The sequence below is a fragment of the Misgurnus anguillicaudatus genome, chromosome 8 (genome assembly GCF_027580225.2).
Source record: "Misgurnus anguillicaudatus chromosome 8, ASM2758022v2, whole genome shotgun sequence".
Taxonomy (NCBI): domain Eukaryota; kingdom Metazoa; phylum Chordata; class Actinopteri; order Cypriniformes; family Cobitidae; genus Misgurnus; species Misgurnus anguillicaudatus.
In genome coordinates this window covers 22,898,956-22,921,541 of record NC_073344.2, presented here as the reverse complement: position 1 = coordinate 22,921,541, position 22,586 = coordinate 22,898,956, and the positions used below count along the sequence as shown (strand labels likewise).

General features: G+C 36.5%; 1 protein-coding gene across 4 annotated transcripts in view; it reads left to right on the top strand.

Moving 5' to 3' along the window:
* The window catches only part of slc38a3b (solute carrier family 38 member 3b), a 45,518-nt gene that overhangs the window by 17,582 nt on the left and 5,350 nt on the right, over positions 1-22,586 (top strand). For 2 of the 4 annotated variants that reach the window (XM_073870487.1, XM_055214341.2), the window contains exons 2-13: positions 6,737-6,891; positions 10,181-10,201; positions 10,325-10,406; positions 10,557-10,672; positions 14,812-14,885; positions 14,983-15,075; positions 15,377-15,458; positions 18,975-19,057; positions 19,458-19,516; positions 21,323-21,490; positions 21,571-21,650; positions 22,450-22,550. In XM_073870487.1, the coding sequence (XP_073726588.1) occupies positions 6,788-6,891; positions 10,181-10,201; positions 10,325-10,406; positions 10,557-10,672; positions 14,812-14,885; positions 14,983-15,075; positions 15,377-15,458; positions 18,975-19,057; positions 19,458-19,516; positions 21,323-21,490; positions 21,571-21,650; positions 22,450-22,550 (1,063 nt within the window). In that variant the 5' untranslated portion in view covers positions 6,737-6,787. Of the gene's footprint in view, positions 1-2,872; positions 3,021-6,736; positions 6,892-10,180; positions 10,202-10,324; positions 10,407-10,556; positions 10,673-14,811; positions 14,886-14,982; positions 15,076-15,376; positions 15,459-18,974; positions 19,058-19,457; positions 19,517-21,322; positions 21,491-21,570; positions 21,651-22,449; positions 22,551-22,586 lie in introns of those variants that run through there. The other 2 variants (XM_055214342.2, XM_055214343.2) reach the window with 2 other exon arrangements.

Sequence of the window (22,586 nt, the reverse complement as noted above, 5' to 3'; positions counted from 1 at the left end):
TAATCCAGGACTAGGTTATATTATGTCATTTATATAGTTTTTACAAACATACCTTACAAAAACATTACTGGTGTGCATCTAAACAACTGTACTACTGATATATGTCTAGATATGCCAGTTTTTTTTTTAATTATGGCAGCTCAAAAATGCATTTTAGTCTGGGACAAGGATAAGCCCTGTCTGGGAAACCACCCCAATAAGAATTAAAAAGATTATAGGAAGTGTAAGAAGTTAAAATGTGTAAATAGTAAACATGATATCACATCATCAAGCGAAGCCCAGGTGGTCTTTTTGTGGCTGCAAGATAAGTTTGTAAATTTCCCTCAAATATTGAAAAAATAGCTACTTTAATGTAATGGGTAGGCTTGTACACTTTTCTGTGTCAGGTGGTACAACCACTGTAAAAATGCTATTTTATCAAACACTTTTTAATTGTATTTAAAAAGTATATTTATAAATTTGATATCACATGCAAAAGGTTATACCAGCATCCAAGTAGGAGTTCAGGTGGTGCAACCAGAAAGTCAAAGGGTGCAACTGCTTCAATGCATCTAAATAAAAACATTAAATTATTTAATTAAGCTAATAGTTTAGCAAATAATTTTTTTTGCAAGCTAAGGTTGTCTACAATTGTTATCATTCCTGACTCAAAAATATGCATTACTTCCATTTTCCATTTAATGACCGAAGATAGCCCTTCAAAAGAAGACGAATGCTGGAATGCTTTTGCTTTGTTTGCTTTGTAGATGAAAATGAAGATATCTTTAGCAAAGAGCCTCCTATTATTGCAGTGAGATCTGTAATCATGTGATATATTCTTTACTGTTTAGGGTTTGTCTTTGATTGACAGGACTGTTTATTGGGATATAAACCTATTGCCATATATTTGAATTTGATATATTATTTCATGTATCATCTCTTCCCTGTGTACAGTAGTTTAGATTGCAGTGGCTTGTAAAACTGACAGATATGTCTACAATAATACTCTTCAATATGGAACGCATCCTTTCACCCTTAGATTTACCCTTAAAATGCAATGCCGTGGTACAATGATGGTGTCAAATGGTACCTTTGATGCATACCATGGTACAAAATGATTACCGTATTCATACGTGCACCCAAGTACTTCTGCCAATCCATAGTATTACCATGGTACATGTTAAAAATCTAATTGTATTTACTAGTGTAGATGTTTTGAAAGAAAGCATTGAACCTCTAAATATCAAAAGTTGCAGTTCGTGCTGTTTGTGTTCTCAATTTCAGAATGACAAAATAATTTTTATAGAAATCATTATTATGCAATGGTGTAGTGTTAGTGTGTTAGTGTGCCAGATGGCCTTTTGGGACGTTACATCAAAATCTCTCTTTTCTGACCCTAGTAGCTAACAGTCTGGGTACGAGAGGATAGAGGTCAGGGTAAAATCAAAGCCTGGTTAATCGGCAGAGTTACGTGTGTTATAGAAACATAAAGCAAGAAAATTGAATGATTGTGAAATGTTGTAACGTCAGTTGTTCAGGAAAAGATGATGAGTAGTTGTTTGGTCACTTTGAACGCAAATGTGCCGGAACAACTAATCAATAGTTCACTTGTTAGTTCATTGAACATGTCAGCATGTGGACACACGTCAGAAATGTTTTTCTGTGAACTTCATCGTTGTGTAAATTGGTTGAACCAATGAAACGCCACATTGACTAAACGTGAGTAAACAATGATTTACAGTAAACTAGCCTGTACACCAGATACTGTTCCTCAAACTTTGTCCACTGAGTTAGATGTTTCTGGATTTGTCGGGACAGATAAGAGATCACTGACCTCACATTCAAGGCCGGAGATGAGGATAGGATTGTGAAGGCCACAAGGTTTGTCTGGTTTAAATGAGAAAAATCCTGTTGTGTGATGCGGCAGATCCAGAGCTCTTCATCTCCTATAAACTATGTTGTTGTTTATTTTAATATCATTTCATAGTAGTGTCATGTGTAACAGCACTAGTCCATTAAAACAGCATTTAATTCATGATTTGTTCCAATGTGAGACAGTATACTCAAATGAAAATGCCTCGGGTTATGTATATAACTGTTGTTCCCTTGGAAGGGAACGAGACGCTGCATCTCCCTTGCCATACTTCCTGCGTCCCTGTAACACCATCTTTGGCAATATTACAGATAGCGATATACTTCCTGGCTCCCACGTCACCCTGTCTTTGTCGTTAAGCCTCATCATTGGTTGAATTTGATATACACATTTATACGCACTTACCCCTGGAGGTGTCCCCAATGTGTCACCATAGTGACACAGCACGAGTTCCCTCGAAAGGGAACTGTAACAATGTATCTTAAAAGGTAACACGATGTGCTCTCACTTGAAATGTGTCCCCACATTTACTCCTTGAATTTAAGGGTATTGGACCTGGAAAGTCCTTGAAAGGTCCTTGAATTTGAAGTTAACTAAGGTGTGGGAACCCTGTATATCGTGATCGATCTTTAAGATGTCCACAGTCCATTTAATCATATAGATTAATACCTAATTTTAAAAATATTTTTCTTGTACATTTTTGTATTGCTTGGTTTGTAATCAAGTGAAAAATCATGATTCTGGCGTAACCGTGTTTAACCTCAAAATAGTCCAGAGCTGAGTCATATTTACACTGCTGTACTAAAGGGAACATCTAAACATGGTCAGGTCGGCTAAAGTGCCAGCCATACCACACTAGCAGGCACCGAGTTCTGGGACGGAGCGTGCCAACCAATCCGATCGTAGGTTGTTCGTCCTCTGCTATTTGCATCCAGAGCCCAAATGTTTTGGAGCAACATGGAACAAAGTGACCAGGTCAGCCGTCTGCAGTGTAAATAAAGATCCAGACCCTTAAGCATTTGTCCTGATGTGAGAAATAAACATTTGACTCGAAAAATCATGTGCCTTTAATCAGAGAGCCGGCTTAGATTGTAGTATTGTGAGATCTAAATGCTTTGAAGATGATGAATTGTTTGTGGGTTGTAGATGATCACCTGCTCCTGTGAAAGTAAGTACAAAGCTCTTGATAATGCAGTAAACTGTTGAATGAACATCCAAGGACACAGATTGTGTGAAACACCTGCAGAGAGAATCAAACAGATGTTCTTTATATTGCGCTTTACACTTTAGTTACTTCCCATGTCCAAATTCATATACTGTGACAACATGTACTGAATTTAATTTTTCACCATTAAAACAGTATGTTATAGCATATATAGTATGTGCATACATCCTAAAAATTCTACATCTGCTATGTTTTCATTGACCTGTAGGGTTGCTTATAGGTAAGGAGCTAAAACTGTTGGGTACCTTTAACCATGAGGAATGGTACCTAGGTAGGCAGTATTTTTATTTTATTCACTTTTTGAATTTGGCATCTTTTCAGCTTTTGTTGGATGAGAGAATATGTCTGATTAATACTGAGATATCTCAAAGCAAAGTATTTCTCACCTACTGTTTTTTGCATGCTAAGGTCTAAAGGGAAACTGCACTTTTTTGAAAATATGCTCATTTTCCAGCTCCCCTAGAGGTAAAGATTTGATTTTTACCTTTTTGAAATCCATTCAGCTGATCTCCGGGTCTGTCAGTACCACTTTTAGCATAGCTTAGCATAATCCATTGAATCTGATAAGACCATTAGCATCACGCTCAAAAGTAACCAAAGAGTTTTGATATATTTCCAATTTAAAACTTGACTCTTCTGTAGTTACATCATGTACTAAGACCCACAGAAAATTAAAAGTTGTGATTTTCAAGGCAGATATGGCTAGGAACTATACTCTCATTCTGACGTAATAATCAAGGACTTTGCTGCCGTAACATGGCTGCAGCAGGCGTAAAGCTATTACGCAGTGCCTGAATAGTCGTCTGCTATTAAAAATTACCAAGGGGATTATTTTCGGGCGCTGCGCAATATCATTGCGTAATATCATTAAATAGTCAAAATATCAAAATTCTTTGGTCATTTTGGAGGGTGATGCTAATGGTCTAATCAGATTCAATGGATTATGCTAAGCTATGCTAAAAGTGGTACCGCCTGACCCAGTGATTGGCGGAATGAATTCCAAAACGGTAAAAATAAAGTGTTTAACGTGGAAAACGAGCCTATTTTTTTAAGTGGAGTGTCCCTTTAAGTAGGCCTGCAGGATATATCGAATTGATTGGATTATGGCAAATGTGCATACTAGGGATGGGACGGTATGAAAAATTCATGATTATAGTGACCAAAGTTATCACGGTTATCAATATTATCATGATTTTGTTAAAATGAGATGGAAATGTTCAAACTGATACAGACACTGAAACATTTGAATCGTTTTATTTCTGAAAATCACAATTTAATATTTTAGGTCCCTAAAATTATTTCTGTGGTAAAAAAAATCTGTCTAATAAGTTTACCGTGAATGAATACAATACATTATCCCTTAAATGCCTTCTTGTGCAAAATACTATGTTGCATGTGCGCGACCGCATCAATCTGATTCTGGCTGGACAGGATTTACCGCGAGTAATCAAACACGGTTGTAATGATGAAATTTTAAACGATAATACTAACCATCAGGACATTCTATAGTGGTTAATCATGAAACCGGCTATCGTCCCATCCCTAGTGCTTACTTTAAAACTTTACATATAGTCAAAGTTTTGGGTTGATGCAGATAGCAGAGACTGATGAGGCAAACAGAGTCATGCTTTCTTTTTCCCAGAAACGTATGTGAAACGTATGTTGGTTATATGTATTTTTTATAGTGCTGGGCAAAGATTAATTGCGATTAATCGCATACAAAATAAAAGTGATTTTTGGCATAATATATGTGCGTGTACTGTGTCTAATTATTATGTATATTTAACCACACACAAATTCATATATTCATTTCAGAATTGTTTTACTTATATATATATATATATGCATTTTTTAAATGTATATTTAATATAGAATATATAAAAATATAAATAAATATATATATAAACATGTAAATGTTTCTTAAATACATACATGAATGTGTGTGTCTTTATTTATACATAATAATTACACACAGCACATATATTAGGCCAAAAATCACTTTTATTTTGTATGCGATTAATCGCGATTAATCTTTGCCCAGCACTAACTTTTTTATAAAAAAAGTGTTTTAATTGATTTTACAAACTTAAAGCAATATCATAAAACTTATGGCATAGCATTTCCCTAATTTTCATACAGCCATAGTTTTAAATAGGGCTAAAACTAATGATTTTTTCATAATCGATTAATTGGATGATTATTTTCGATTAATCGAATAAAAACCTAAATATCAACTAATTTAGATTTTTCACTTATAGCTAAATAAGGCACTAAATTATGGCAGGAGTGTACTTTTAAAAGTGCAAAAGCCACACACTATTACGGAGTTTTACTAATATAATTTTTTTGATATTTAAACCCATAAATAAAAAAAGTTTGTGCAGCTTTTAAATAAAACATCATTAAATGTCAAAATATAAATAAACAAAACCTAATGTAATTTTTAGGGATGTGCCTTTGAGGAAATTTTGCACAGATTAATAACTCATTTTAATCTTCAACTTGATGAGCATATTATACGTTATTAACAAAAAACATGTCCACTGTCCAAAACGGCATGTGCCGTCACGGGCCAACTAATCGTTAATGAAATTCGATTTTATCGATTAGTTGTTGCAACCCTAGTTTTAAGCATGCCGTATTCATTATGCAGAATAATTTAGCCTACTATATATACTATTGAAGTTAGTGATTTGAGACGTCCAGTTTCCATCAACTCATGAAGTCAGTAACACTAGATTAACCTTCACCTGCTCTCATTCATCTCTACAGCCCAACCTGCATTGCTTTTTAAATCTGTTGGTGAACGCTCAGTGCTTGTGTTTGTGTGAGCGGCCAGTCCCTAGCGATTGTATTCTCCCCGTCTCATTCACTGAATCTTCCCACATTTTCTGACCCTGAAATGGCTTTTCCATGTCTGACAAAAAGACTAAATGGCCTGTGAATTCTGTATTCAACTTGAAAGTCCCTCACAGACTCCCAGCTAAATTTATCAGCACAAACACATCTTTATAAACCTTCAGACCGCGAGACCGGTTTCTTCACTGGGCGACACAACATTTAGAGCTGTTAGCGTTGCCAGAAACGTGTGCCTTTCATTTACTGCCACAGGACTCCCTGACTCATATCGAAATTCAGACCCCATCGCCCCTTGGATACCACAGGGCTACTGTTTATAATGCCTGATGGGTTTTAACTCATAAAGTCATAATTGAACAAAACCTCAGTATGGATAACACGTAAGTGATAATGTTATTGTAGGTAACACTTATATTTAACATTTAAAATAAGGTCTTGGGGAAAGATCAGAAGTCCAGTCGCTAAATCACTTTTGTTGAGTTGAATTTTTGCATAGAGATATTTCTTTAAATGAGAGTTTTGTTTTAAGTGATTTATGTGAATCTGTGCATCAGGTAAATAATGATTTGAGGTTGAGTCAGCAATGCCTTATTCACACCCTTCAACATCTCCACATGTACCTCAGTATTTGCTATGTAAATACCGTGGTGCACAATTCAAAGTTTTTTGACACGTGATACCATCACTGAAGCATGGTCTGCTCTTTAGTAAGAGCTTCAACTTTGCACCTTTACAGCATATAAAAAGCACTGTTAAGAAACAGAGTTATAGTTATTCTCCTAAATCTTTCTCTTTTTCAGACATTTGTTACTGGAGGTCTGGTTACAACACACAGAACTGAGATATCCATCATGGAACCTTCAAGGTCAGAAACGAACATACTTCCCAATGGAATAGATCATGAACTGGGAGAGGAAATGTATGTGCCGATGAAGACTATGATGGAGGACGACCAGTAAGTATCTTCATCACATTCATTATTTAGCTCATTTAGGTTTGAATGCACACAATTTTCTTTAAAAAAATCCAGATAATTTACTCAGCACCATGTCATCCAAAATGTTGATGTCTTTCTTTGTTCAGTTGAAAACCAAATATGTTTTTTGAGGAAAACATTGCAGGATTTTTCTCATTTTAATGGACCCCAATACTTAAGTTTTAATGCAGTTTAAAATTGCAGTTTCAAAGAACTCTAAACGATCCCAAACGAGTCACAAGGGTCCCATCCAGCGAAACGATTGTCATCCCTGGCAAGAAAAATAAAAAAATGCACCCTCAAACCACAAATTCTCGTCCTCCTCCGGTCGTGTAATGCGCCAGCGCGACCTCACGTAATACATCATCACGTCAAGAGGTAACGGATGACGTATCGAAACTACGCCCCAATGTTTACAAGTGTGGAGAAAGAGGACCGTTCCGACGTTGTTGAATGTTGAATGATACTAATTAATGTCTTTATGTCAGTTTATTGTTTAAAATGGTCCACAAATGTTACACGTGACCTTTTGACGTTATTACGCAAATACGTGAGGTTGCCAAAAATGACAATCCTCTCGCTAGATAAGACCCTTATGCCTCGATTGGGATCGTTTAGAGTCCTTTAAAACTGCAATTTTTAACTGCATTAAAACTGTAAGTATTGGGGTCCATTAAAGTCCATTAAAATGAGAAAAATCCTGGAATGTTTTCCTCAAAAAACATTCTTTGTTCAGTGAAGAAGAAATTAAGACATCAACATTTTGGATGACATGATGGTGAGTAAATTATCTGGATTTTTTAAAGAAAATTGACTAATCCTTTAAACCAGCGGTTCTGAACTGGCTTTGTATAGATGTATTTAACGATATGATATTATACATATTGTATTCGAGTGGCAACAACACAGTAGCAAAATAGCTTTCATCATTCTTAAATAACATTAGCCATAGTACCCAGTTATAAATTTGCACCATGCTATGAAGTTTAAAAGAATGAACAATAAAATATGTAAAATTTATAACTAATTTTGCTATTCTAATGGTACATAGATATATTTTGAAGCAATACTCCAGCCAAATATCAAGATTGCCCCGTGATGTACTCAACCTCTAGCAATGCGAGATACACTTCCATCATCTTTTAGACGAACACATTTTGGTTATTTTATTATGTCCTTGCTTTTCCAAGCTTACATATAATGGGAGAAAACGGGGATCAGGAAACAACTTCTGACTTCGAAGCCCAAAAAAGTGCATCCATTTTTCCCAGAGGTAATCCACACGGCTCCAAGGGGTTGATAAAGGTCTGTTGCGGGTAGTCGATGCGATTTTGTGGGAAAAATATCCAGATTTCAACCTTTTAAGACTGTAATAGCTGGCTTCCGGTAATGACGCCGTCTTGGACTCACATGGTTTGTTGCCATGGGTACGTTGCGCAGTTACTCTTGTGAATCGTGTCCAAGATGGCGTCATTTACGCTAAGATAGTTATTATCAGTGCTTTAAGTGGCCCAAAAGAGGTGCCGGTACTCTATTTTTTTTTTTTTTTCTGACTCGACTCCTATATTGAAGGGGTTTTATATTTAGCAATCAACAGACGACCTTGTAAAAAATAATTAATCCTTTTATAAATTTGTGGATTTGCTTGAGCTAGAAATAGCTACTGAACATAAATAAAATGTGCAAAAGGATTTTGAAAAAATACCATTAGAAAGAGCTACTGTAGAAAGAGTTTTTGAACATAAATAAAATGTGCAAAAGGTAGATATGTGAGTAAAATTTTCAGCATGGTTAAATGCTAAAACTAGTGGTTCAGATAGAAAAAGCTTGAAAAAAAACTTTGAAATGACACCAAGACCATGTCTATGGGGTCAAGAATAACAAAATTCTGGCCATTTGAAACTCTAATTAAAGTCATTTATTTTGTCCCATTGTTTTCTATTTTGCGGGTGGTAAAACTACTGTGCACGTCGTTCAAATTCATTGAAATTTCGTTTACTTTTAGTTTAGCAATTAAACTAAATGTATATTACAATTTCAAGAATGTTTTCTGCACATCGCCTGAGGAAATCCGAAGTTGCGTCGAGGGGAACCATACTGAAAGCCGCGACAGCGGAGATTATCACGTACCTACAAGGCTTGCGTCTGACCTGCAGCTATCATTTTGGCTTGGTGGGATGTCAGCGAGTCCTCTGATTCTGACGGCGTTCTTTTACTACTCAGAGTCTAAAACAAGGAGGGAATATTACGTGTTCATTGTATTTTCATTTTAACCGAGCAGCTATGGTTGCGCGTTTCACACACAAACACACACCTCTCCAGAGCACGTTGACACTGACTGAAGGACGCATGCGCTTTTAACTTGTAAACGCAAGGGTGTATGGGTAATGTAGTCTCTGCTCTCGGTGGAACGAATTAGGAAGCGTACATTAAGGGCGCTCTGAAAAGCGGCAGCGCAGCCAAATGATAAAATTGAACCTCTGATTTTTAAACAGATGAGCGTTCCGGTACGCTAAAAGCACGTTCTGGGCGCACGTAGAGGTGGTGGTACGCTCAAGAGCTATTTTTAGAAGTGGCGGTACTGAGTACCGGGGCGTTCCGGCCCACTTAAAGCACTGGTTATTATAGTTTAAGTTAGTATAGTTAGTATAGTTAAATAATTCAAAATATGCATATTTGCATTTTTTTTACAAAATTGCACTGATTATGCGCAGAAGATCTTTATTAACCCCATGGAGCCGTGTGGATTACTTGTGTGAAGGATGGATGCACTTTTTTGGGGTTTAAAGTCAGAAGTTGTTCTCTGATCCCTGTTTTCTCCATTATAAGCTTGGAAAAGCAAGGACATTTACTAAAATAACTCCAAATGTGCTCATCTGAAAGATGATGGACGTATATATCTTGCATTGCTTGAGGGTGAGTACATTATGGGGTAATTTTGATATTTGGCTGGAGTATCCTTTAATATAAGTTGTATTATTTGAAGCATCAGCATTCTTAAATAATGCTAATCAGACCTGTGAGCCAGTTTTGGGTCATAACCCATCTGATAAAAACTCTTATATGTGTGATCTTTTAACATAAACCTTATTTGTAACCTTGGATTGTATAACATTTCTATTTACCCATTTTAAATGATTAATATCAGTATGCGTATTAATGTATTTTTGGCTTGTAGTGTTAATGTATTGCTATGTTTAAGTGCATGTGTTAACTTGTTTTTTTCTGCTCGGTGATTGACCCATCCCCACTATCTATCAACATTCAGAAATGATACTCAAAACAGCAGGTATGTCAATAACCGAAAACCAATGGCATTACTAACTAAAGCTAGTTAGTTAAAATGAGTTGATGCCACCTGCAAGGTCATTTATAACTTCATTTAAAGTCTCCACAACTGTCTTTCTAATAGATTTGATGATCCTGATGGTCTGCTTGCTGAGAACGTCGAGTTTCTTCCCAGCAGTGCAAGCAAGAAGCCGCGCTTCACAGACGTAAGTATGCGTAGCGTTTACAGTGAGGGACCGCTAGAGCAAAATCAGGCCTGGGGTACACAAATCTGATTTATTTTCAGATGCCATTAATAGCACACACTTTAATTCATCTTTTATTTTGGTTTGCTCATGGATCTCATTTTCTTTTAGTTTGAAGGGAAGACCTCCTTTGGCATGTCAGTCTTCAATTTGGGAAATGCCATTATGGGCAGTGGGATTTTGGGATTGGCGTACGCCATGGCCAATACTGGCATTCTGCTCTTCTTGTAAGTAAAAACCTTCCTCACCTTTTTGAAGGTCTACGTTTACATCGTTTTTTATATGCATGATTAAACGCTAAATGACTAAATGAACACACAGCATGTACACATCTGCGTCATGCGCAAAGTACGCTGACCCTCGAGTACACTATAAAATAAAAAGTGATGTAAAGTTTTTATAGGTTTGTTCTGATCATTTTAGTCATGCAAATGAACTTTTCCTCTCATACTTCCATGATTCTGCATTAAATGTCAAGCAGTTGGCAACCTATTCGCAACCCAAAGTATTGTTTTACATCTTTATTTTTTCTTGCTCGCAGAAGAAGTTGAACATTTCTCCACTTTTCAAGCACCAACGCGTGCATTAGCCAATCAGATCTCCTTGTACAAATAACCTAACGCAGAGCTAGCCAATTACTTTTTTCCAAGACCATGCGGCCACTGTGATTGGCTATTGGCCACGCTTCAGACACACCCTCAGTCAAGCGTTAACACTTACATGTGAATGTACTGTTAGGAGTAGGGCTGCATAACGATTAATCACAAATAATCGTTGAACATTTCTCAACTTATAAGCACCATAGCGTGCATTAGCCAATCAGATCGCCTCATACAAATAACCTAGTGCAGAGCTAGCCAAGTACATTTATGCAAGACCATGCGGCCACTGCGATTGGGGATTGGCCACGCTTCAGACACGCCCTCCGTCAAGCGTTACCGCTTATGCCTTGTGTGAATGTACTGTTAGGAGTAGGGCTGCATAACGATTAATCACAACTAATTGTTGAACATTTCTCCACTTTTCAAGCACCAACGCGTGCATTAGCCAATCAGATCGCCTCATACAAATAACCTAGTGCAGAGCTAGCCAACTACATTTATGCAAGACCATGCGGCCACTGTGACTGGCTGTTGGCCACGCTTCAGACACGCCCTCCGTCAAGCGTTACCGCTTACACATTGTGTGAATGTACTGTTAGGAGTAGGGCTGCATAACGATTAATCACAACTAATCGTTTACAGAAGTTTTTATTTACATCATATATGTTTGTGTACTGTGTATAATAAGAATTTAAATATATTTAAGAATGTAAATATTAATGCTAAGAATGTAAATATTAATATTAATACAAAAACTTTTATTCTGCAAACGATTAGTTGCAATTAATCGTTATGCAGCCGTACTTAGGCCAACATTCTTTTACATTACATTAGATTTTTATTTAGGCATTTAAGAGACCTTTTTTTCCGAAGAACCTTACAAATGTAAGGAAAACCTTGTTTCTGTCATACATGCACATCTAGCAAGTAGTTTCCAAGCGTCTCACTTGAACTTCAGAAATGCTTTGTGTCATGTGTAACATTTGTCAAAGACTATAGGAAGAACGTCAAGTAAGTAAGTTTGTGTCTACAATAGCATCAGGGCACCTGTTTAATGTTTACTTCACTCCTCTTAAAACTTTCCACTTGTTGGCTCCACCCATCTCGCTTATCCAGAAAGGCCACAACCTGACCAGGCCACGCCCCCTCAGTTCTCCGAACACATCCTTCTCTTGAAGTTCAGTCCGTCCCCCGTCCAAATATAGTTGTCATATTTGGTTTCCTGTCTCGGGGAGAGCGAACAGAAGGCTCCTGGACTACTCGCTCAGGTCACAGGGAATTAAATACTACAGCTCGGATTACTTTAGAGTCCAAAACTGCTTTCTCCAAAGATAGTGTAGTGCAGCTTACATCCCCAGTAATATACATATATAGGCCATGGAAAGAAAATAATTAAATGATTATAATAAAAAGCAAGCAAATGAACAAAAGACATTTGTGTTAATGACACTTGACGATCTCATGAATGCGTCTCCTCCTCATACATTTACAATGCAAATTCTCATCACACTTAGATGTGTTGAATACAAAGAGATCACTTCTCATCCTAAATCACTGAGCAGCTGGCACGTCATCGTATTTAAATACAGTCAATCCAGAGCTTCTTTCATGCCCGTTGTGAATTGCTCGTCATTTATCACTCATTTCAGAGATCGTCCACCACCTGGGGTCAAGTGGCTTATTAGTCCGAACCAAAAGATGGTATCACCATTGTGTAGCTAAACGCCCAAAGCCTTTCAGCAGATGTGTCGTTCTCAGTGTTTGTAAAATATCACATCCAGACCTTTTGTCAGATGACCCATGTGAACTGTTGACCTAGAGGCTGTTTACACCTGGTATTAAGATGCGTTTTGGTCAATCAGATCACAAGTGGGCATTCGTGTTTATACCTGGTATTTTAATCCATCTCTTTTGTCCACTTTCATCCGCTTTTGTCCTGATTACTTTGAGGGAATGGTCTGAGCGGGAGACATGACGGGTTTAAATTGACGCGCGTATATATATGTCCGCAACTTGTGTTGTTATTTCAGAGCAATTGGCGATATTTCAGACTGATATCTGCCGATACAGATCGTTTGTGTTTATATTACTTGCATTAACTAAATTCTGAAGATTAAATTTTCTAAATGTTATTTATTCCTATAATGACCATTAATATTGAACATTAAACTAGTGATGTTTCTTAAATTCGTTGCATTTTTCTGTTCTCTTTTGATTGACAGGATATATCGGCCATGACTATTGGCTGTTTTTATAAAGGTCCAATAACAAAAGCTGTTTCTGCGTATCTGATGTTAATCTGGAGTACCTATAGAGTAGTTTTACATCCTTCTTATTGTTGAAGAGTCTTTAGCTTCGTCAGATTTATAAAAGACAGATCGGCTTTACAGATTCTTTCCGATAACGTATGAAAAAATTCGGATGGAGGAGTTAAGAGCTGCGGGAGGTGTGAGTCACGAGTCATGTAACACTTTGTACAACACTGACGGGATAATTTATGATTTACTACATAATTGTGTCGTTTCAAACTTCATCTTTCGTGCCATTGTTGAGTCTTGATAAAACAAAGCTGTCGCGTGAAGTGATGTCTGTGACTTTGCATACTCGGTTCTCGCTCTCCAGCCGATTGACATGTTTTCCAGGGGAGATGCCCATAAAAAGAAATGATACGTATGGCTTACCCCTGAAACCTCAGCTGGACCCGTATTCGACAAAACTTTCCGAAACTTATACGAACCTGGCAAAGTGCATTTTGGCACTCTGTAACACGTCCAACTGCTTTTTTGACACTTTGCATTTGTTTAGCATTAGGAAACAACTCTACAACTGTGTTAATAAGTCAGAATGCGTTGAACCACCCCTTTAAACTATCAGCCAATAACCGATAGTGTTAAAAATCGCTTTAATCGGTTGATACCGATTATTGCCAGATATATCGGTGCATCTCTAGAAAAAATAGTCAAGTTACCCAATTGTGGTTATTTTCATGCATCGTTAAATAGTAAAATAAGCTTTAAAGAGGACATATCATGACTTTTGCATGTTTAAATGCTATAATTGGGTCCCCAGTGCTTCTATCATCCTATAAAATATGAAAAAGATCAACCCAGTAACTTAGTTTTGGTAAACCATTCTCTGCAAGCATGTGAAAAAATACCTCGTTGAAATTTGGCTCCCTCTGTGATGTCAGAAGGGGATAATACCACCCCTTAATCTGCACTATCCAACCCCGACACTGCCACGTAGTGCAGAGATCAGCTCATTTTCATTTTAAAGGACACACCCCAAGAACATGCACATTATTGCTCACACCTACAAAGTGGCAATTTTAACATGCTATAATAAATTTATATATATGATATATCAATAAATAATATATATGATATTTTGAGCTAAAACTGTACGTATTCTGGGGGCACCAAAGTTTTCTTTGACATCTTAGAAAAGTTCCCTTTAATGGTTGAATGTTACTCTTGATTCATTTCGAACTTCTGAAAGAAGTATAAAGTGCTGACTCAAATTTGGGTATAAAAACACAAATTCAATTTGACATTCATAACTCCTGTTCAAAATGATGATACATAGAGAAATCGCTGAGTAGGAAGAGTCACATTAAAACACTTTATAATGCAGAATGATGTTTGAGACAAATAAAAAGGTGGTCTATTAAAATAGTTAAGCACTGTATTTGTGTATTTCTGCAGGATTGTTTTAAATATAAAGTGATGGTGACGCTAGTGTTGTTGTTTGTGGTTGATCTTCAGGTTTCTCCTCACAGCTGTCGCTGGTCTCTCCTGTTACTCCATTCATCTTCTGCTGAAGTGCTCCGGTATTGTGGGTGAGCTCTTTTGTGTTGCGTGCTCAGCTGATTTATGGAAACTTGGCTTTAGTTGTGAGATTTGTGTTTTAATGTTTCAATGGCACTGATTTTCCAGGTATCCGCTCATATGAACAGTTGGGATTCAGGGCCTTTGGAATCACAGGGAAGATGGCGGCTGGAATCGCGATTACACTTCAAAACATCGGAGGTGAGGAAAACCAGATGTGACTTAAATGTGAAATTTAGAAACTGTATTTTTTATATAAAAAAATTAAGCTTATTTATAATATTTTTTTATTATGCTAATGAAAATAAATAAGATTTAGTAGATGGGCTTAAATGTAATAAGTTTGCAGTGCAAAAAAATGCAAAGGTGTGAAATAAAATTCTGCCTTTTTAAATCAAGAAACAATGCGCTTGATATGTCCTTTGGTATTATTGCAAATTTTACAAGGTCTGCAATTTGTCATCAATGTTTTCTTAGTTTATCTCTTTAAATATTTCTACAGCCATGTCCAGTTACTGTTACATTGTCAAGTCCGAATTCCCGCTGGTCCTGCAGGCGTTTCTGAGAGCAGATCCCAACTCGGGGTAAGTCATGTGAATATCAGTGCAAAATACCAGGAATACTTTTACCCGGCATGCTTCTGTCCCTTGGTCTGGACATGTGCATTGTCATTATCAGCTGACAACCTTCGACAGCAAATAACGTTGAGCTATCAGGGCCAAAGCTCCAACATGTCAATGTGACAGCAAGGGGAGGTGTTGTGGAAGTTTTTAACTGTGATTGGTCGGCTAATATGAGTTCTGGTGCTGATTGGCCGATGTGCTGTCTTTCCCACCACACCTCTGTCCTTGCGCGTGACAGCTGCTTTAAACAACAATCGTGGTAATGCTTAACGTCGCTGATGTCACGAGCTTGTTTCCAGCAACTTTAGGATGCATGGTTTAAATGCTTTGACTCTCAGCATTGTGTTACATGATAACATATTTTAACTCTTTACCCTTTTGTCTGCTTGTAAAATTTGTAAAACATACTGTAGAAAAGATGGATAGCTGTTTATGAATAAGGGAAAGCGGGGAAAGTTGCAACACTTTTTGCATTTTCTTCAGTTTCTCAGAGAGTGTTTGTACGGGTTTTTGGTGGCATCTAGTGGTGAGTTTGCGAATTGCAACCAACCTCAATTTCGAAACGCAATGAGAAGCTACGTTAGCTGGCATGCGACAAGCATGTCGTCGTCTGAGACAACATGGGGAAGAAATTCGTTCTGTAAAACGATTTATCGGTTTAGGGCTACTCTAGAAAAATGTGGTGGGGACTTTCATGTAAGTAGACCTGAGATGTATGTAGATAAAAACGGCTCATTCTAAGGTAATAAAAACAATAAGGTCTTTTTACACCACTGATAATATAGTTATGGAAATGATATTGCATTTCTGTCAAAAGATCCTTTTAAAAGTTACACAATGCACCTTTAAACCTACATCTGTCAGCTACCAACCCAGTTGAAATAATAACATGCATACAAACATAATTTCTTAAAATCACATGTGTCTATTTCCGGACCGTCTCTGTTGTTGTAATGACGGGATGTCTTGTAAAATGCATGAATGATGTTCCCACATGCAGTGACCTACATTTAGTAGGCAAAGCTTGGGCACGCCACCCCTTCCTGTCGGTGTCTGGAGATTAGGGACGAGAAGGGAGGTGCGGTGTGAGGGTCTGAAAATGGTGATTTCTTAAACAAGGTCCTTTCATATTGCACACCTTGTGTTGAAGCAGGCTAGCGGTTAGTATGCCATGTTACAGCTCGACACTATATTAGTTGCTCAGTGTCCCTGGCGAAAGCACAAAGTACCAACTCATAAATCATACGAGTCACAGACGTCTGCGTATTGGATGGGATGTGAGGAATTGTGTGAATGTTTTCCGAGGCGACACAACTAAAGATCTTTAAATTGGTCTGTCAGGCATTTATATACATTGAAAGTATATTTCTGGCTACTTGTTGCTATACTCTCACAGCAGATGTTACCATAATAGTTATACAACTTAATACAATGAAATAACCCCGTATACTGTGATTTCATAATGAACATGGATTTTAATGATAAGTCTTTACAATAATATGTGAACCTTGACCACAAAACCTTATAAGTTACACAGATATATTTGTAGCAATAGCCAACAATACATTAGCAATTTTTATGCCCAAATAAAATTAAAGTAAAGATCATGTTACATGAAGATATTTTTTTCCCATCGTAATTATATATAAAAATATATAAAAAAATTATCATTAGTGATGTGTTGCTAAGGACTTTATTTGGACTATTTAATGGCGATTTTTTCAATATTTTTCTTTTTTGAACCCCCAGATTACAGATTTCAAATAGTGTCTTGGCCAAATATTGTCCTATCCTAACAAACCATACATCAATGCTTATTCAGCTTGACCCATATGACTGGTTTTATGGTTCAGGGTCACATATTCATAATTTTCTGCCACTGGGGTTCCCAGCATGCATTGCATTATGAATAAATTATATGGTTGGATACAGCTGTTCAATTAATCATTTTTGATTTTTGATAATTACAAAATTGAGGTACTACAATTATTGTGCAATTAAATTATTAATTGCTGGACTGATGTGTTTGTAAGACGCCACACACTTTGGCCCGTGTAGCCTATTGCAAAACTTAGAAAGATTATAAATGCATGTTTTCAAAGTCATTGAGTAATCGTATTAAAGAGGACATACCATGAAAATCTGTCTTTTTTATGTTTAAGTGCTATATTTGGGTCCCCAGTGCTTCTATTAACTCTTTCCCGCCATTGATGAGTTATCTCGTCAATTAAGAGAAAACATTTGCATAAATAAAGTGTTCCTTATGAATTTTAATGTTAATCTATAATATCACGATTATCCACTAGATGGCGCACGTACCCAATTGATAAAAAACGAAAGCAAAAAAGTTATTTACTAATTTTAAACTCTGTGCATGTTTTGATAATCATTCTGAATCTGATCTCTAACAAAAATCCTTTACAAAAGTGCAATTATTTCAGCTTTTTGCTAAAAATGTATTTTGAAAGAAAAATACCCATATTTAAGAGTTTATAAGCAGAGAAAAAAATATGGATAGATATAAAATGTTTTTTCCCCATTTTGTTTGTTTGTTTATTTATTGTTTTCTTTTTTAAGCAGAGGGTCTGTTCTTTCATTTGATATGTTTGTATGTTTATATATTTTTAGAAGAAAATTTTTCTGGAAGGTATTTTGTGAAATTTTGTGAAAATCACAAAAAAATGCTTGCGGGTACTTTAAAAAAAGGCTGGCGATGAATGAGTAAACCTAGAAAATGTGAAAAAAGAAAAACCCAGTAACTTTGTTTTTGATAAACCATTCTGTGAAAAATATGTTATTCAGATTTGACTCCCCTTGTGATGTCTGAAGGGGATAATACCGCCCCTTAATCTGCACTATTCAACCACGCCATTTAGTGCAGAGATCAACTCATTTGCATTTTAAAGGACACACCCAAAAATGCTAATTTTTTGGTCACACCCACAGAGTGGCAATTTCAACATGTTATAATAAATTATCTATATGGTATTATGAGCTAAAACGTTACATATGTACTCTGGGGACACCAAAAATTATTTGACATCTTAAAAAGTCTTTAAATAATCTCCCCTTTAAATAATCGTGATTATGATTTTGCCCATAATCGAGCATTCCTACAGTTGGATTTCTTTTCTATTAGCTATCGTTTTTACTGCTGTTTTGGTTTATTGCTCAAATTACTTTTGTGATACTAGCATGGTCTGGTAATCTTTAATAGTAAATACACTCCACATTTCCACCAGCCAAAAGAGATGTACAACTACAAACTGCACTCCATTGTGAGATAATCATGTAAATATTTGTACTATCACCAAAAATGACCCAAGATTGCATAAATTTCACAGTATGATTGTATATTGCAATACGTTTAATTAAATTATTGCAATTTGTATTGCAATAAATTGTTATAATATAGTATAGCAGAAAATCTGGCAATGCATGCTCACATATTCTCTTTTTCTTTCTCTCTATCTCTAGTGAATGGTATCTTAATGGCAACTACCTGGTGGTACTTGTGACTATGTGTATTATTCTGCCATTGGCTCTAATGAAACAGCTGGGTAAGTCCATCATTTTTCTTCACCCGTTTCTTTCAATCACCTCATCACCCCCAGATCAACTTGTGACCCAGATAAAAATAACGCTCGTATTACAGAGCATCGCTTCGGCCACCGCACATTCTGTTCTCATTTGAAGTTAGAAAACATTAGGTGTTGAATAAAACATTTATTTGCCAGCAAAGCAGACACTGATCTGTTTTTTTACACGATTTTCATCAGGCTGGCCTTGTCCGTTGAAAATGAGTATTTTTGTGGGTTAGACTAAATAAGCTTTTTGAGATGAATGAAAACTTTTTTCAGCACATAGTCGTGAGTAATGAGTCGTGTACGAACGTAAGCAGCGCGTTAAAGGACAATGCCACTGTCACGATGTATTGACGTGCTATATTTACTTTTTCAGGTTACCTTGGTTATACCAGCGGCTTCTCCCTCAGCTGTATGGTTTTCTTTCTCTCTGCTGTAAGTCAACATGAAATCATTATGGACCATATTAACTTGTTTTTTGGTCACATTGTGTGTGATTTATCAATGATATTAAAGAAAAACATGTTTTTTCTGGTAAATATAACTTGCACCACCTCTGTAATGACTTTCCTGTTCATCTGATGTCCCCAAGGCCACGGAGGCTGTTTACATTTATTCATTTAGCAAATGCTTTTAACCAAAAATAATTTTTAGCCTTTGAGTGTAATAAAGGTTAACATTTAGTATTTAAAGTTAGTTCATTTAGGGGCGGCACAGTGGCTCAGTGGTCTCCGGTTTGATCCCCGGCTGGTTCTGGTGTCCTGAAATTATGACGTATTGAGAGTCAGTTTCTAAAATGTCACACGGCCACAGGTGGACCCAATTTGTTTTTACATATGTATACTAATACCCTGTTCTAAGCCTAAACAATCTTGACTAACTATATATCGTTGGAAAGCTCTAACAATGTAGTTTTCATATTTCAAGGATGATAGAAATAATGTAGTGACAGTTTTTTGTTACCCCCCATAGGAATGCATATTAAAGGAGCAGTATGTAGGATTGTGGCCAAAACTGGTATTGCAATCACAAAACTTGTGGCTAAAACTGGTACTGCAATCACACAACTAGTGGCCAATACACAAAATGACAACATAAACATCGGTTGAGGGCTGCAACTCCACTTTTTAAATGACAATATCCTGGTCAGACCACTGTTGTCAGTGATATAAGTATTTGAAATAAAAATGATTTCTTAATGTCTAGTGATACATCAGGGCCATTTTAGGATTAATTTATATTCATTTCTTACATACTGTTCCTTTAATTATTATTTATTCATAACACTATATCCTATTATAAATCTTTAAAAAAATTGAGAAACTATGCATCATTAGAAAGCTCTAAGAATGTAGTTGTCATATTTCAAAACCTTTTTGAATTAATAATAATGCAATGATAGTCATTTATTAATCTGTGACAAGAGTATGCAGCAAACCGTTGACACCTAGTGGCCGTTGTCCGGTAAAACCACAACAAACCTCATTTTTTTTGGTGATTTTAACTACTTGAGAATTATGGCTTCATTTTTACATTATTACTTTTGTGAAACATTAACATTATAATTTTATTTATAAAATTCATATGTTATTGCATTATTTTTAATTATTAAAATAAATCTAAACTGCTATAACAATTTTTTATTTAATATTTTCACCTCCAGACACTTTCGTGAAAAACCCTAAAGTGTCTTCTTTAAAACAAGACCAAGATTAGGCTTCATTAATTTGAAAGTGTACATCACAGTTTCACCCACCTACTCAAAAGGGATTTGCGCCCGTTAAGGGGTTAAAACGCTCACATGATCTTTTTCTCTTGTCTTTAATGCATGAATGTCTTATTAACCCTATTTTCTTTGACATAAATAAGTCCGCTTTTTACAAACACCACCTGTGTAGTTTCACAGCCTGATGTAACAGTTCGCCCGCACACTTCTCTCAAAGGGGTATTTGAGAATAAATTATACCACAAACATATCACATTATATCATATCAGCACTTCTGACTAATGAAATAGTGTCTTATAAAGTAGGTGAGAGATAAATGATGTTTTTATTTGCACACATTCTGTATTGTATATTAGAAAATGGATCGCTCCAAGCTGATTGGTCGAAGGTTGATTTTGGTTAAAATGACCTCACATCAGTTTGTTCTTCTTCGTCTGAAGTATTTCACGGCCTTTATAGAGATGCTTATTCATCCATTTTCTTTAATCCATCCTATATCTTTTATTTGTTCATAGGTCATCTATAAGAAGTTTCAGATTCTGTGCCCTTTTGAAGAGTTCTCCGCCAATGGCACGCTGGCACACGCGCATTCAAACGTATCTGTCAGCCAAGCCCATAGCTACCACAATGGAGATGAAGTGGACTCTCACTGTAGCCCACAGATGTTCACTGTAAACTCACAGGTACAGTGCAATAAAGTGCATTTAGACTGATAATTGTACAACAACACGAAACTATAAAATCACCTTGGTTTGCTTTACAGACTGCGTATACCATCCCTATACTGGCATTCGCTTTTGTGTGCCACCCTGAGGTCCTGCCCATCTACACTGAGCTTCGCAAGTAAGTTTCTGGGAAATACAGCGGGGGAAAGTATTTGACACATCAGCATTTTTATCAGTAAGGGGATTTCTAAGTGGGCTATTGACACAAAATTTCCACCAGATGTAGCTATCAAGACAAATATTGATGGCTACATCTGACCAAACATCAAGCATCTTTTGCAGCGATTTTTGTGTGAGCATATTAGTAAACACCCCTGACCACTCGGTGAGTTTTACGTTTTTGTAAACAAAGTTTAATGCATTTTAGGAAGGATTGTTCCAGTGCACCTATGCAGCCATTGTGGGGGTGGGGGGTGATACCACAGAAACCGAAAATTCTCGGGCCAGCATCATATGTCCAAATTTCAGTCAAAACCGTTTTTATTTTATTATAAACAATCTGAAAACAGGGCTTTAAGTGTAAAATTCGGAACTTGTCCTTTAAGTATACAAGTTGAGTCATAATAAATAAAGTGAAATGATACAGGGAATAAGTATTGAACACACTTTATTTAATACTTTGTAGAAAAGCCTTTGAGGGTGATTACAACTTCTAGACGCTCTTGTATGAATAGACCAGTCGTCTGCATTGCTCAGGAGTATACTTAAATGTTTTGATTTCTTTGTATGAATTCAATGTTTGGCTTGATGGCTGCATCTGGTGGAGGTTTTGTGTCGGTGGCCCACTTGGAAATCCCCTTACTGATAAAGATCCTGATGTGTCAAATACTTATTTTCCCCGCTGTATAATAACTGCATTGGTAATTAATTTCTTTTTAATAAATGCAAAAATTTCACATGGTTGTCTGTCTCTGTAGCCCGACTCAGAGGAAAATGCAGCACGTTTCCAACCTTTCCATTTTGATCATGTACGTCATGTACTTCCTTGCTGCTCTCTTTGGCTACCTAACATTTTACAGTAAGTACTTAGATTTTCACCCGTAACTTGCACTTT